Source organism: Gallinula chloropus (genome assembly GCF_964237585.1).
Source record: "Gallinula chloropus genome assembly, chromosome: 19".
In the NCBI taxonomy this organism is placed as follows: Eukaryota; Metazoa; Chordata; class Aves; order Gruiformes; family Rallidae; genus Gallinula; species Gallinula chloropus.
The window spans coordinates 5,933,037-5,947,050 of record NC_140104.1 but is presented as its reverse complement, the minus strand read 5'-3'; the positions used below and the strand labels follow the sequence as shown (position 1 = coordinate 5,947,050).

At 42.3% G+C, this 14,014-nt stretch overlaps 1 protein-coding gene across 1 annotated transcript; it reads left to right on the top strand.

The window, feature by feature from the left end:
* Positions 1-8,771: 8,771 nt before the first annotated feature.
* Positions 8,772-13,660, top strand: TMEM248 (transmembrane protein 248; the record flags this gene model as incomplete). Its single annotated transcript, XM_084273071.1, has 6 exons — positions 8,772-8,930; positions 9,643-9,928; positions 11,142-11,292; positions 12,065-12,248; positions 12,720-12,863; positions 13,640-13,660. The coding sequence occupies 6 exons, from the start codon at positions 8,772-8,774 to the stop codon at positions 13,658-13,660; spliced, it is 945 nt and encodes a 314-aa protein (XP_084129197.1).
* Positions 13,661-14,014: the final 354 nt, after the last annotated feature.

Here is a 14,014-nt window from a genome sequence, read left to right as displayed (position 1 = left end):
CCGGTGTGCGGCGGGGGTACCTGCGGGCCTTAACGCCGGGATCCCGCTGGCGGGGCGGGAGCGGGGCGTTGGGTTCCTCCGGTGGCCGTTGTGTAACGGTGGAAGCGCCGCTGCGGGAGCCCCGGCCCGGCGGCGGGGTAGAGCCGGTGAGGGGGCGCAGCCCGCCGCCCGCCTCCGCGGGGCTCTGCAGCCCTGGAGTTTGCTGGGCCGGCTGCGCGGCAGTAAACGGGCGTCGTTCGGGCTGGCGGCTCTGGTTCTGGTTTAATTTACTCTTTACTTCTGCTTTAAAAAACCCCTAATATATATATATGTACTTATGTAAAAGGTCGTTAGCTCGAACTCTGTGTCTGTGGCATTGTGCCATGAAAAAAATAGTGAGAAACAGTAATTCCAGTAACAGTAAAAATATTTCTGCTTCAAAACAGCTTCTGAACAGGGATTCCTTCCTGGCTTTTTTCACTTATTCACTACATATCCGTCTTTTTATGATCTTCTGCTTTCTTTTGATGGATGCCCAAAGGTGCTGTATTTCTCATAACACAGTTTCTGGTGCCTCACGCCTAGAACATGGCTGCTAGATCCCCCACGTTAAAATCTGAACTGTATATCATAACTACAGGTACAGACACCCGGGGAAACATCTCTGCCTGTCAAGGGAAAGAACAGATTACAGCACAGCCTCCCCCACCCTCCTTCACTTTGTTTGCTTTTTCAGGGCTTGTCTTCTCCGGGGAAATTTATTTCCATGATTAGCTCGAGGGGTGTAATTACACAGGTAAATTTGCCCTATTAGATAAACTTGGAGTCTTAGAATTCGTTAAGGATTACTCTCTGCATCCTCATCGAACTTCTGAGAAGTTTTGGAGTTGGAAGTGTATCAGGAGATGAAAGCCTGTCGTGGCTGGGGCTGTCTTTTGTGGTAAAGCACTAATTTATTTTTATCAGTTCTAGGAAATACATACTAATCCTTTTGCTTCTAGGTTGGACATACAAAAAGGTTCTAGGCTCATCTAGTGAGCTTCAGCCGCTTCCATCCACCTGCTCTTCCTCTGGTCTCTGGGAATGGGTGATAGCTGCCATCCAATTTCTGGTCAGCAGGTGTCTGTGGGACAGGGGGCAACTTTTGTAGGCAGCAGAGGGAATACTGAATTGTGCTTGCGAGACTGAATGCTCTTTGACCCTAGGAGGATTAAGACCTTAGTAACTTTGCTATTTCCTATATTTGAGGAGTGGCTCAGGGCGGGTGGAATGTGATTCTTCTTTCCTGCTTGAAGTGCTGCCTGACAATACAAAATAGTCACTGTCCTCTGTGAGAGGAGAGGAGCATCTGAGGGCACGAACAGACAGACCTCGGTGTCCTTTGTGTGAGCCGGGCGCATCCGGCAAGAGACAGGAGCCTGTCGTTACCCACGGATGGATGGATGGCAGGCATACCACAGGAGTGCAGCTCCCTCCTCAAACGCTCCCTGACAGTGTTCCTGCAGATCTGTTAGCTGTCAGCAGCTTTATTTTTCAGCATCAAATAGCATAATGTTTTTTGTGGAACTGAAGCTGGTTTATCAAATGAGCCCTAAACTATGTATTAACAAAGCTCGTTGGTGTCAGAATTTTGTTGCTTTTCCCAAATTTCCCCTTGCCAAAAGCATGTCTCTGTTGGGCATTTCTTCTTTTATCTTCTTTTAAGAAGACCTCTGACCTGGGAATAAAGCTGGTTCCCAGGACTCAGGACTCGTGGGTTTTGTTTTGGAAGCATTTGCCCTGGCACGTTGGGCTTTGGTAATTATCTGTCTGTAAAACTCACCGTTCTTACCTACAGAGTTTGGGCTCAGCATTGTAAAGTCCTGTTTCTTTTCACCAGAGGGGGTGAAGCATACAGGCACAGTGATACTACTGCCATATCCCTGAGATTCCAGCTATTGCCCAAGTCTCTTATTTCAGTCTGTTTTGCTGCTGTTTGTATTTTCTCCTTCACTAGTGGCCGCTGGCTGTTCTCCTACTTCTCTTAGGTTACCTTCTTTCTGCATCCAGAACTCTTTATTTTCCATTGCCATTCCCACTAAAGCTGCCATTTCCTCTACCTGTCACTCATTTTCTGCTTGTGATTCAGGCTGTGTTTCTGTCGGTGTGTCTCTCCTTACAGTTCTCATTAGGAGGGGTCTGAAGAGCCTTTTCCTGGCATTTTTCTGTTCTTAGGCTGCTGAATTCTGTACCACATTCCTTAATGGGAAGCTTTAATGAAGTCAACGATTAACCTTCTTCAGTTGATCACTAAACCAGTTTCTGATTATTAAACCATTACTGAGACTTTTCATACTTCTTGAGTCTCCTGTGAGCTGCACTTGTCTGTCCATTGTCAGCATACACAGAGTTTGATTTTTCCTGTGACTTTGGCAGATGCTATAAAACCAAACCCTTTCACTTCTGCCTTCCTCCTCCAGGTTCTCATGCATCAGTGAGCAGAACAGCATTTTTTAATACAACTTCAAAATCCCTGAGTCTAATACTGTATGTTTTATTGTCGTCCGTATGATTTAGATTATGATAAGTCATGTTGTAAGTCATGACTTTGACTTGTAAAAGTTGGAAGGTTTAATAAATGCCCAAGCCAGAACTCTTGTAAGTGAAAGCATACTCTTTCCCATGGCACAGGCTCACTTGGCAAACAGGGCTGCCTGAGTAAAGTTTGGCAGCAGAGTGTCTCTTTTTCAACCAGAGGTTAGGGTTACTTTTACAGCTGGATATATTTTAAATTGTATTTTTCACTTTTAACAAAAATTCAGCATTCACTGAACCAGTGAAAGAAGACTTTCCTTGCATCCTTTGTATTTCCTGGCTCATAACTTCCCTACCCTTTTCTGGCTCTTAATTAAAAAAAAGCAAACCCCAAACCTTTTAGCATTTAAAAAATAAATATTTGCAACTTGTTTGTATTTCTCTGTTTCTAGGTTGGTTGGGGCTTTTTTAAGTGCTAAATTAAAATCAGCTTTGCTGTCCCAGGACCATCAGCTGTTGGGGGGCTTGCATTAATCCACCACAGATATTCTGGGCTGCAACCCACGTTTGTCGGGGAGGGCTGTTCAGGATCCAGAAACTTCATGTATGCAGATTGAGTAACCTCTGATCCACAAATATTCCTCTTTATTTTTTAACTCAGCTACTTTTATTGTAAGTTTTCTGTCTTTAACAAGAGCTGTAGTCAGGAACTTGGGTGTTTGAAGTTCAGTGTCAATTTGCTCGTTAAAATTCACCGTAACTCTGACCAAATTACTTCCCTTCCTTGGCTTTGTTTTATGGGTAGAACTGAAATGTTTGTTGCTTACGTAGCTCTTGGGAATGCTGAAATGGTTTAATTATGCTTTGAAAAGCGTTTGGAGGGGTGAAAAGAAACATTTCATGTGAGTAGCGTTTTGCTCCTTCTGTTCTTGCAAGCCCCACATGTTCCTGAGGCTGTTACCAGAGTAACTCGAGGAGGGCATCTCCTCTTCAACAGGTGATGTTCTGTGCTGCACCGTGTCTCCTGTCTGTGCTGTTTGCATGCACAACGGACCAGACCTTTCCTGTCTGGCTTTCTGCTTCCAGACTCGATGAAAATGCATTTGCCTTTTCTTTTTTAATCAGTAACCACATTCATAGGATAAAGTAAAACAGAGAATGCCGTGAGCCGCAGGCTGGTTTGATGAGATTCACTGTTATCTCCCACTTGGATGCTTTTTCCCTGCCCATTCTGAGAAGAAGGGAGTTTGTGCACATCTGGCTGCTGGTTTTTTGGTTGTACTTGATGGCTGTGGACTTAGGGCTCCTAAGTGACGTTTTCATCGACTCTCTGCCTCTGTGAATCTTGATTACCTCTCTTCCCCTTCTTTGTGAAGAAGACTGATGGCATTTACGATGAGTCTGTTTACTTTGTTTTATTTTTGTTAACGTTGAAGAAGGGGAAAGAGGATCAGCTGGACAGAAAGCACTCTGCCCAGGAGGATTCCCCTTCCATCGTTCCTCCAGGAGCCAGCTCTGTCTCCCTTTCTGCCTCCCCCAGTTCCTAAAAGAAACTGACTGTAAAAGGTGTAATAGTTCATGCAGTAGAAATGAATTGTTCATTTGGGGGCATAAAAGGGCAGCGTCCTGGTGAGTTCAGAAACTTCTGTTTGATTTTCATTTTTTTCCTGTTTTCTTTCTCTTAAGGGAAGGGCAGATAACTGCTGCTGCTCTGAGACCCAGCAGTGGCTTTATTTCCAGTCATAACGTTGGCTGAGGTCACTGTCGCTGGTTCTGTTCAGTAGGCTGATGGCATTAGAGACATGGATGTTCTTATTAATTAGTCTTTATAAAGCTCAGACAGATCATTTTGAATATCCTGAACTTTAAGAGGCACACAACTGATCGGTTTTGCTTTATTATTTTAGTGATTTAGGTGTTGGACATCGGTTTGGAGAGAAGAAAGCCAAGTTACAGCTATTTTTGTTACCTGTTACTGTTTACTCTTCCTAAATGAGAGGCACTTTAGTTTGAGATCAACACCATTTCTTTGTTTGCATGTTACTTATGGATGGTTTGCTAGGAAAATCACAGCTCAGTTGATTTGTGTTTGAATGTTTTCCTGGCACGCATTACTTTCATTCAGAGTGGTTAACCCTGATGTGACCCATTTCCTAACCCCTCTTGTACTACCAATAATGGGGCATCTTTGAAAACATAATTGATTTATTTATAAAGTGGACTGCAGAGGTAAGATTAAACGTTGTTAGGTGCAATGAGAGGTTCAGGCTTAGAAAACATGCGAGGTCTTGCTGGCGTGCTGTTGGGATGGAGCAGCACTGTCCTGCTGCCCTTCTCTTCCACCCATCTTTTTCTTCTTTAAGGTATTTCAATGGGGTTTTTTATTATTTAACCCTCTCAAAACATAGACTGTGACTATCTGACGTGCACAACAAGAAGGGGAAACATTTGTAAGGAAATGATGTGGCTTTAAGTTTTTTCTACTGGACAGACAGTCATCAACATCATGGCAAGAAAGGCAGAAGTTATGTCAGATGTTACTTTGATCTCTTCAAAATTCAGTTCTGTGGTTTGGTTTCTGGTTTTTTTCTTCTTTCTTTTGGCAACTGCAATTTTACTGCTAATACCTGCTTTAGTACAGCATGCTTTTTCTTTTTTAATTGTTGCTAGGAATTCAGTTCCTTTAATCCTAAACCCTGAAATGGGAGTTTAATACTTCTGCTGTGATTCATTCCATTGACTTGTCTGTCTGTGCGATACACTTCAAGATTTTCCTCATTTGCAGTTTATTCTTGAAAAAAACTCTTAGGTCTGTTTCAGAACAGATCTTTTTCTCTACCCTTACATGTACAAATAAGGAAGAATTAAAAATGTTGTTTCTTTGAGGTTACGGTATCAGGTCTTGAGCTGCAGTGGAGGAAGACTTCCCAACACTGTAGAGTAAGTGGCTGTTTCCTCACTTTTTAGATGGCTTCCCAATTCTGCATTTGCCCAAGACTTTCACCTATTGACTGTTGTGTATTTCCATCCTTTACCAATTTTTCTCTTTTTAGCTGTGTAACAGAATTTCCAGGGTTTGTAGGGCCTGATTAAGGATCACAATCACTCTCCAGTGCTTGGTGAGTGTTTCCTGATGAGTGCCACCAGCTGGACCTCTGAATGTGGCACTTTGTCTTGACATATAGACCTCAATACCCAGCAATTACTTTGGAGTCGGTGGCCAATGTACCGGGCTGGCAGTTTTCATTCTTCCTGTTGCGCTTCAGCTACTTGTTAGGCAGACTGTGGAGATTTTTATTGCACGAGTATTAAAAGGCTTAGCAGGAGCAAAGAGAAGGCAGGCAGCAGTTATTAGAGCCGCCTTCTAAATTATTTATTTAGCTAAAAAGTGAAATCTGATCCTGCTTTCCTGACCTGCCGGGAGGTAATAGCGTTCAGGTTCTCTTTTTTTAACTGGGCGAAAGAGAAATAAAAGTTTAAATTATATTTATTTTATTTTTAGGTTATTCATTTACACAGAGGAAGTTGTTAATTACAACTAGAGCTTGGAGAAAAACCAGTGTTTGTGTTGTGTTTCTAACAGGTCCTAACAGAAAGGAGGAGTTGGCATGTGGACCATTAACCAAACCCTTAAAATCTATTGGTAATAGATGTTTTGATTCACATGTACCGATCTGTTTCACAAGTTCTTTGATAATTAGTGTCATTTAAGCACTTTATTTTGTAAAAAAACCCAGCAGTTCTTCAGGCAGCAGAGTGGAAACATCCTTCCTTCTGGTTTGCACTGTGTCCAGCTGCTGTTTTCATGTGAGCTCTGCTATCGAAATCCACAGTTGTTCCCTTTTCACTCACGAACGCTCAGAAGGGATATTACCCTATGGAAATCGCAGCTTATACCATTTTCTAATTGCTTTCAAAGCCATTGAGTTATGGGAGCATATTAAGCAACCAGCACTTAAAAGCTGGTGATCTCTTACATTAAAATATAAGCCCAGATATTTTAATATGTAGCCTTTTCAGCACAGCCACTTTTATGGCTGATTTTAGACCCTCTGGTAAACAAGAATGCTAATGGAGCTGTTGGAACCCCTTTAAAAAGGGATCACAGCACTCTATATGCTCTGGGTGAAATTCAGCTTTGATTAAATGCTGTAATAAAGCCCGCATCTGTGTTGTTTTCAAAAGGAAATTCAGAAGGGAGCACTGAATACAGTTCATCTTTTGGTTTATCTTTTTGGTTATTCTTTTCTTCCATCTCAACACGTGTCTCCAATGTTTCTTGATGGAGCGTTTGGGATCTTTAACTAGGGCTCATTTAAGAAATTTGCTACCAGGGACAGGAGGCAGAACGTACAGAAGTGTGGTTTGTACCCAGCATGAGCCTTACCAACACCAGCTTTCCCTTTCCCTCACATTCCTGTTGCTGTCACTGGCCTGTTTGGCCTGGTTTTGGACACACAGCTTGCGGTAAGGTGTATGTTTGTCCTCACCCTTTCTTTCCTCTCTCAATCCTTTCCCTGCATTGTGCTTTTCACTCTGAAACACCCCGTATTTTTTCTGAAGAGGTGTTTCCAGCACCCTTATCAGCGTTCTTGCTGATAAAAAGCTGCAGGCTTTCCTGATCTCTGCAGAGCAGGTGAAAATTGGTCAGTGGTGCAAAATAGTAAACCCTGGACATGATGTTGTGCTCTGGTGTGAGCCCTGCTTCAGCAGGTCTCACCAAAGAGGTGTGTGAGGAGGAGATGAGGAAAGTCAGCACACACAACAGAGTCCTGTTACTGCCACAGGACCTTGGGTCTCTTAGTGAGTTGAATCTTCCCCCTCTCTGGGGCACTTCTACAGGTTTTGGCAGTTATTCTTTCTGTTAAGACTAACAGAAGCATTTCTGCCAGGAAAATTGTGAGTGTAACACCAGCAAGTTGTGGTGATGGTACGTTGTGGGATCTGAAAAAGACTTTGTCAGAAAGCTTGTCCTTTCTCCTTCTCTGGCTGTCTTTTAAATCTACAGATCAGATGAAAGATCACTTGCTCCCTTGCCCCCCTTCTCAAAACCTGTCCCTCTCATCCTCAGGCGTACAGCTTTTCAGCCGTGCTACATCTGGATTGTAAATGGCTTGTGCTTCTAATAAAAGTCGGTGAGAATCACTCAGACCTGCAGGGACCAGAGTCCCTGATTTAATTAAATCTTATCAGAGCTGTATGAATGCTCCATCATTAACCATTGCAGTGCTCAATTAAAGCACTGCTCCATTTAGATGCTAGTCCCAAAGTTTACCTTTTCCCGTGAACTTTGAGGATAACTAACGTATCTAGTTTAGTTGGGATTAAAGGTCTTTGCAACCAGGGTTTTAGGTAAGACAAAGATAAGAGGTTTTGCTTGAAGTTCTGTGAAGCTTCTGAAGTGGATGCTGCCAGGCTGCCCTTTAGCACTGTACTGTTTGCTTTTCATTTTGAGTGGAGGTGGGGGAGCTTAGTTTGCGTCTTTCTGCTCGGCAAATGAAAATTTTTAAGGGGAATCAGACACAACAGTGTATCTTGGCTAAAAATTCATTATCCTGTACACTGCCTCAGGATGTATAGGGTCCTCTCTTTGTTTACAGGCTCTAGCAAAAATTCTGTAGACCCTGCAAGAATCAAATAAAAGGGTCTTCCACCCCCACACCCTAATGCAGTTGTTGGGTGTTTCTGACCACGGGACTCTTGATGCAGAAGCCTAGAATAATGTAGGATGCTTCTGGGATCCCGTTTTGGAAGTGGATGCATTTGGGGCTAGGGGTGAGGCAAAGGGGGGGATCTTTAAGGCTTCAGTCTCAGTTTTGAAAGTATGTGCAAGGATGTACAAAGTTTTATCTGTGGGCTGCATTACAACTCTGTCCACGCTGTAATTTGATGAATTCAGATACTGCTGGAATTGAAGAGTAGCAGTGTATGTCTTGCCTGGAAGTGTGGGGAAAGAACAGAACTGCTTTACCGCTTATGAGCAGCGTCTCTGTGCTAGAAGTTGTCCTCATTTCTTAAGGTCTGTTCCCAGCTGGCAATTTCAGATGCTGGGAAGGTGATGTTGAGCATATTTTGATTTCTGCTTTATTTAAGACCTGCTGAGTCTGTGTTCAGTGAACAGTACCAAGTCACAGAATTGACTCTCACTTCAGGATACGATTCCAGTTCTTGTTGTCGAACTTTGCCTTAGGTGATCTGCTGATCCCCGCCCTGCAGCGCACACACAACCCAGAGACATTGTTGTAATATTCTTTCTTTTCAGGTGAACAATCAGAATAATGTTCAACATAAACCTGTTGGAGAACCTGAAGGTTTACATCAGCAGTCGACCTCCGCTTGTGGTCTTTATGATCAGTGTCAGCGCGATGGCAATAGCTTTTCTGACACTGGGGTATTTCTTCAAAATCAAGGAGATCAAGTCACCAGAAATGACAGAGGTAGGTACAAGAAGATCCTGAGTTAAACAGTGGGAATACTAATTCAAAAAACATGCCCAAAGGTAATGAGTTGAGGTTTCTTCCCTCCCAAGAACCCTTTCAAGGGAGTGCACAGAGTCTTGTGGGAGATTGTCTTCATTTATATTTGCCTCTAAATTCATACAGTATGAATGTTTGAATAGTTTGTTTGCTTTATTTCAATAAGCAAAGGCTGTATCAATAAGATACAAAAGCTTATTGTATAATACAGCTTCAATAAGGTGAGGCTGTATTGTCTGACCTGGATCTTCACTGCTATGGCTAGAAGCCTTTTTCTTACTCTGCTGTGTCAGCTACTTTGTTTGTGAAGCCTCTTACCTAGTAGTACTGTTCTGTAACGAGGGAGACCTTGCTGGAAACCACTCATAGCCTGGGCATGCTGAGAACAGACCTAGTTAGTATATCCCTTTGGTAGTTTAAAGGAGAACACTCTGCTGCTGTACTGAGCAGTGGTCAGGCGGTGCCTGGGATCGAACACGTCTAATTTTTGTAAACACCTTGCCTGCTGCTGAGACAGCCATGCTGGTATTTGTGCTTGCTTTGTGAGCCATGTGACTGTTGTGACGTGGCTTGGAACTGTGGGTGGGATGGTACGTACCGAGGTCTGCTCCAGAGAAGTGGCAATCAATGGTTAGCTTGCTAATCTGGCTCAAATCTTCACGTTTGTTTTAAGGACTGGAATACTTTCCTCCTGAGGTTTAATGATTTGGACTTCTGTATATCTGAGAATGAAACCTTAAAGCATCTCATCAATGATACCACAACTCCAGAAAGCACCGTGACCAGCGGACAGGCGAGATCTTCTACGCAGTCCCCACAGGCTCTGGAGGACTCCGGCCCGATCAACATCTCAGTTACCATCACGCTGACCCTGGACCCACTCAGACCGTTTGGTGGATATTCTCGCAACGTCACACACCTGAGTTCCACCATTTTTGGACACCAAATTGGACTCTCAGGTATGCAAGACTTGACCTTTATAAATCTGAATGAGAGCTACATAATCAGATACAAATTCAGCATATTATTGGAGAGAGAAATTTGTTGGCTTAGAACACAGATGTGTCTCCAGCTACGCTGGGAGCAGATACCTATATAGACCCCTTCACTTGTTTGCTAGGAAAAATCCAGAATGGAAAAGAACCTGCAGGTTTGCCAACATTAGGCTTTGATTTGCAGTTTTAAATGATTAACCTAATGACAAGGAAAGGTAATTTTTAAGCCAGAGAAATTCCAAGGAACAAAAGCTTCTGCGGTGACTATCTGCACTTCTAGCTTGATACACCTTTGAGCCCTTAACTCACATTTTAAAAGCATTAAAGGATATCCATTAGAGATGAAGTGGCATGTAGTCTGAAAAAAATAGTGTATGTAAAAGGCATGCATGAATAAGGTCTAATATCCCAAACAACAATAATTAAGATGTTTACAGTTCCTGTGGTGTGAAGAGACTGATCTGCTCTGGGGCTGCCCCGCCAGCAAGTTCTGACAGGTGATTGTAGAAAATTAGTAGAAATTCATCATAGATCATTGAATTCTAGCTTTTAGCCAGGGTTGCATTTTATAGTAATGCCTAAAGATGTCTTGAACCTCAGAGACCTGTGAGGAGACATATACTCTAGCTGTAAATCTCTATTACTGTATTTTATGATGTTTTGTTATGGCTTTAAGAGCTATCAAATGCAAGTTCCATTTCCAGTAGCCTGGGTTCATTTTCAGTATGAATATGTCCATCTGGAGTAAATCTGCAGTTCAGTATCAGCTGGCACCTTTTTGTCTACACAAGTAACTCCAATTTGAAAAGTAAGCATCAGAAAAAGCAAATGTGGAGCAAAGCCTTTGGGAGAAAAAAGGCTAACGAAGTTCTCTGATTATGCATGAATTCACTCATAAATAGCGAGTTTTGAATTTCTGAAAGGAGCCTAATGACCCCACTTCTGGGGGCAGGAGGGATTAGAAAGACCAACAGCTGAGGGTTTTGTAGTTTGGTTTGGTTTTTAACTTTTCTTTTTGCTCTCTTTGGTGATAGTACAGATCCTGGATGACTTCAAAGGCATGGATTCAGGGTGGTGGTTGCTGCCTTAGTCATTTGTATGTTGTCCTTATCCTAGTGATTGTTGCTCAGATACTTTTGTAAATGAAAATCAGCTTTCCTTTTCTCCTTTCTCAAAGGCAGAGAATCCCATGAGGAGATAAATATTACATTCACCCTGCCAGCTGCCTGGAATTCAGATGACTGCGTTCTTCATGGCCACTGCGAGCAGGTCGTGTTCACAACCTGCATGACTGTGACAGCAGCCAGCAATGTATTTCCTGTCACCGTGTAAGTGCATTTTAAACACTCCTCTATCAAATGGGTACTGGGTGATTAATTCCTTAGCTGGTTCGCTGAGGTTGTTCCTTCCTGATGAACATTATTGACTGTGGAAATTATGTACCTTCCTTCCTCCGCAGTAAAACCCTGTCTAGAGACTTTTGTGGTCTTCTAGCAATACTGGATTTTCCTGTGGATGTTTTGAACTATAGCCCCCTACCTGATTTTCACTGTGACCTGTGATTTACATTCACTAGGAACAAAAAAAAAAATCTGTGCAAGTTTAGGAAAGATAGCCTATAGCCTAGTTTCACTGCCTTGTGTGAGAGCTAAGGCTGAACACTGAGGTTCTTATCCTCTTCCCTGCTGAGAGATCAGCGTAAGCCAAATGTTGCTTTGCTGCCGTGCCCAGGCAGGTACAGACCCTTCATCAAAATAGTTTCCCTTTTTCTTCTCCAGACTTGACACCATCCAAAACACACTGGAGAACCACCAGATAGATCCCTACTACTGTATACAGCCCTATGAAAACCAGGGTTTATCTAATGAAGTTGTTGCTAATGAAGTGTTGACTTACAGGAACAATGTGCAGTTAAATCCTGGTCTTAGTATAGGCACCATATGGGTTTCATGCACTGTTTTGGTTAAGCTTTGTTTTTTCTCGTTGTTTTTGGAGTGTCCAAAATCAAACTCTGTTTTATGCTGCCCTGGCTCCAGAAGTTGTCCTTACTGAACATGGAGAATGGCAATCAGGGTGCTAATTGTTTCTGGTTTTCTGCAGCCAGCCACCACATTGTGTTCCTGAAACATACAGCAACGCCACGCTTTGGTACAAGATCTTTACCACAGCAAGGGACTCTAATACAAAATATGCACAAGACTATAACCCATTCTGGTGTTATAAAGGAGCAATCGGAAAAGTCTATCATGCTTTAAACCCCAAACTAACTGTTATAGTTCCAGATGTAAGTGCCATGGTGTTTTTATATGTTGCCTTGAATAAATGCTTAGCTCTGTTTTCATTGAATGTGGTTCTACTCATGTCCTAAAATCTTCATCTTTAGCACTGGTTTATTATGTGGTGCAAGGGTTGAGAGAGAGGGTTGGATAAGCTTTACCCCTGGTGCATGATGGTCTGCATGCAATCTCCATGTGCCTCACAGCTTTTAATAACTAACATTTATATTTTGAAATCATTTGATGAAAGACACTGCCAGCAAATGGGGAGAGATCTGTAGTTCAGATTTCTAACATCAGGACCATTTTGGCTTTTTATGTGCCACAATTAGGAATCACTTTCATTACTGTGCCAGCTGCATAACGGGGAGAAACTTGATTCATGAAGTAATTTCTGTGCTGATCTGATAATTATGGCTTTAATATAAAATGCCAGCTATTGGTGCATTGTCAGTAAATGGTTTTAATTCTCTGTGCAGGATGATCGCTCTCTAATAAACCTGCATCTCATGCATACCAGTTACTTCCTTTTTGTGATGGTGATTACAATGTTCTGCTATGCAGTTATTAAAGGCAGACCCAGCAAACTGCGGCAAAGCAACACAGAATTCTGCTCTGAAAAGGTGAGTCTTTGTAACAGCAAAATATTGACTCTGATAAGAAAACACAGAAAACTTCCTTTTTTACATAGGACAGACTGGTTTTTCTTATCTCTAGATTTAATTCCTTTTCAAATAGACATGGGTGTTTCATTGTGGACAGTACTGACTGCTGCTAAAAACACGTACATGTGCTTTGTAGATCCTCAGAGTTAGGTTTCTCTCCCATGGAAGTGGATTATTGCAGTTCAGGAAGTGCTGGAAGGCAGCTCCATAATTCTGGCATTACTTGCACCCCTTGGAATAGATAGAGGCATTGGACAGGTAGCATTGAGTAGTTCTATTTATCTTTTATCACAGCAGACTGAAAACTTTGAATAAAATGTGATACACAACCCTCATGGTGGTTAATCAGAATGATATTAAGACAATGACAGAGCTGTCGAAACAGGTGCTGCATCAGAGACCCGCACTTCTCATGCAGGATTAAAATGGATATGTTTAATTGTGAAGTAGGAAGCTAACATTGGCCCTTTTTGATATTAATGATATTTTGTACCGTAAGCTGGTTTGATTCATTAGGAAGGGGGGTTGGTTGGGGCTTGGGGGGGGGTTCTTTCATTGGTTACACGAAGTACAAAACCCCATCAGACTTACTTTGATTTCCTTTCCAAGTTAGACTTTTCAAGGTTCATTGGAAAGGCAAGGAGATATGCCAGCTGTGTGGTGATAAGTAATATCACTGTTACAGGATTAAGAATGTGACTTTAATTAAATGCTTTTTTTTTCCTCTTGTTTAGGTTGCTTTGTCAGAAGCATAATCCACCCTCTCCTCTTACTGAGAATGACTGAGAACCGTAATCATTGCCTGCTGAACCCAGAATGGGTCTTAACACTCTGTGAATACATTATCTTGCAATGTTGGTTTATTCCAACCAAAGACATTTCAAGTGCCTGTAATTGATTTGTACATATTTATAAAAGTATATTCAGAATAGGTCAGATGATGCACTCGTTCCGCATCGTAGTGCGGCCGGAAACTTTCAAGTCTTTACCTGTGGACATAGCCGAATGTTTGTGTAGATATGTTTAGTGATATGGCTACATATAGTCAGAGCAAGATATTTTTGTCTAGCTGCATCTGGGCAGGTTAAGATGCCTTTGCAAGTGTCTCA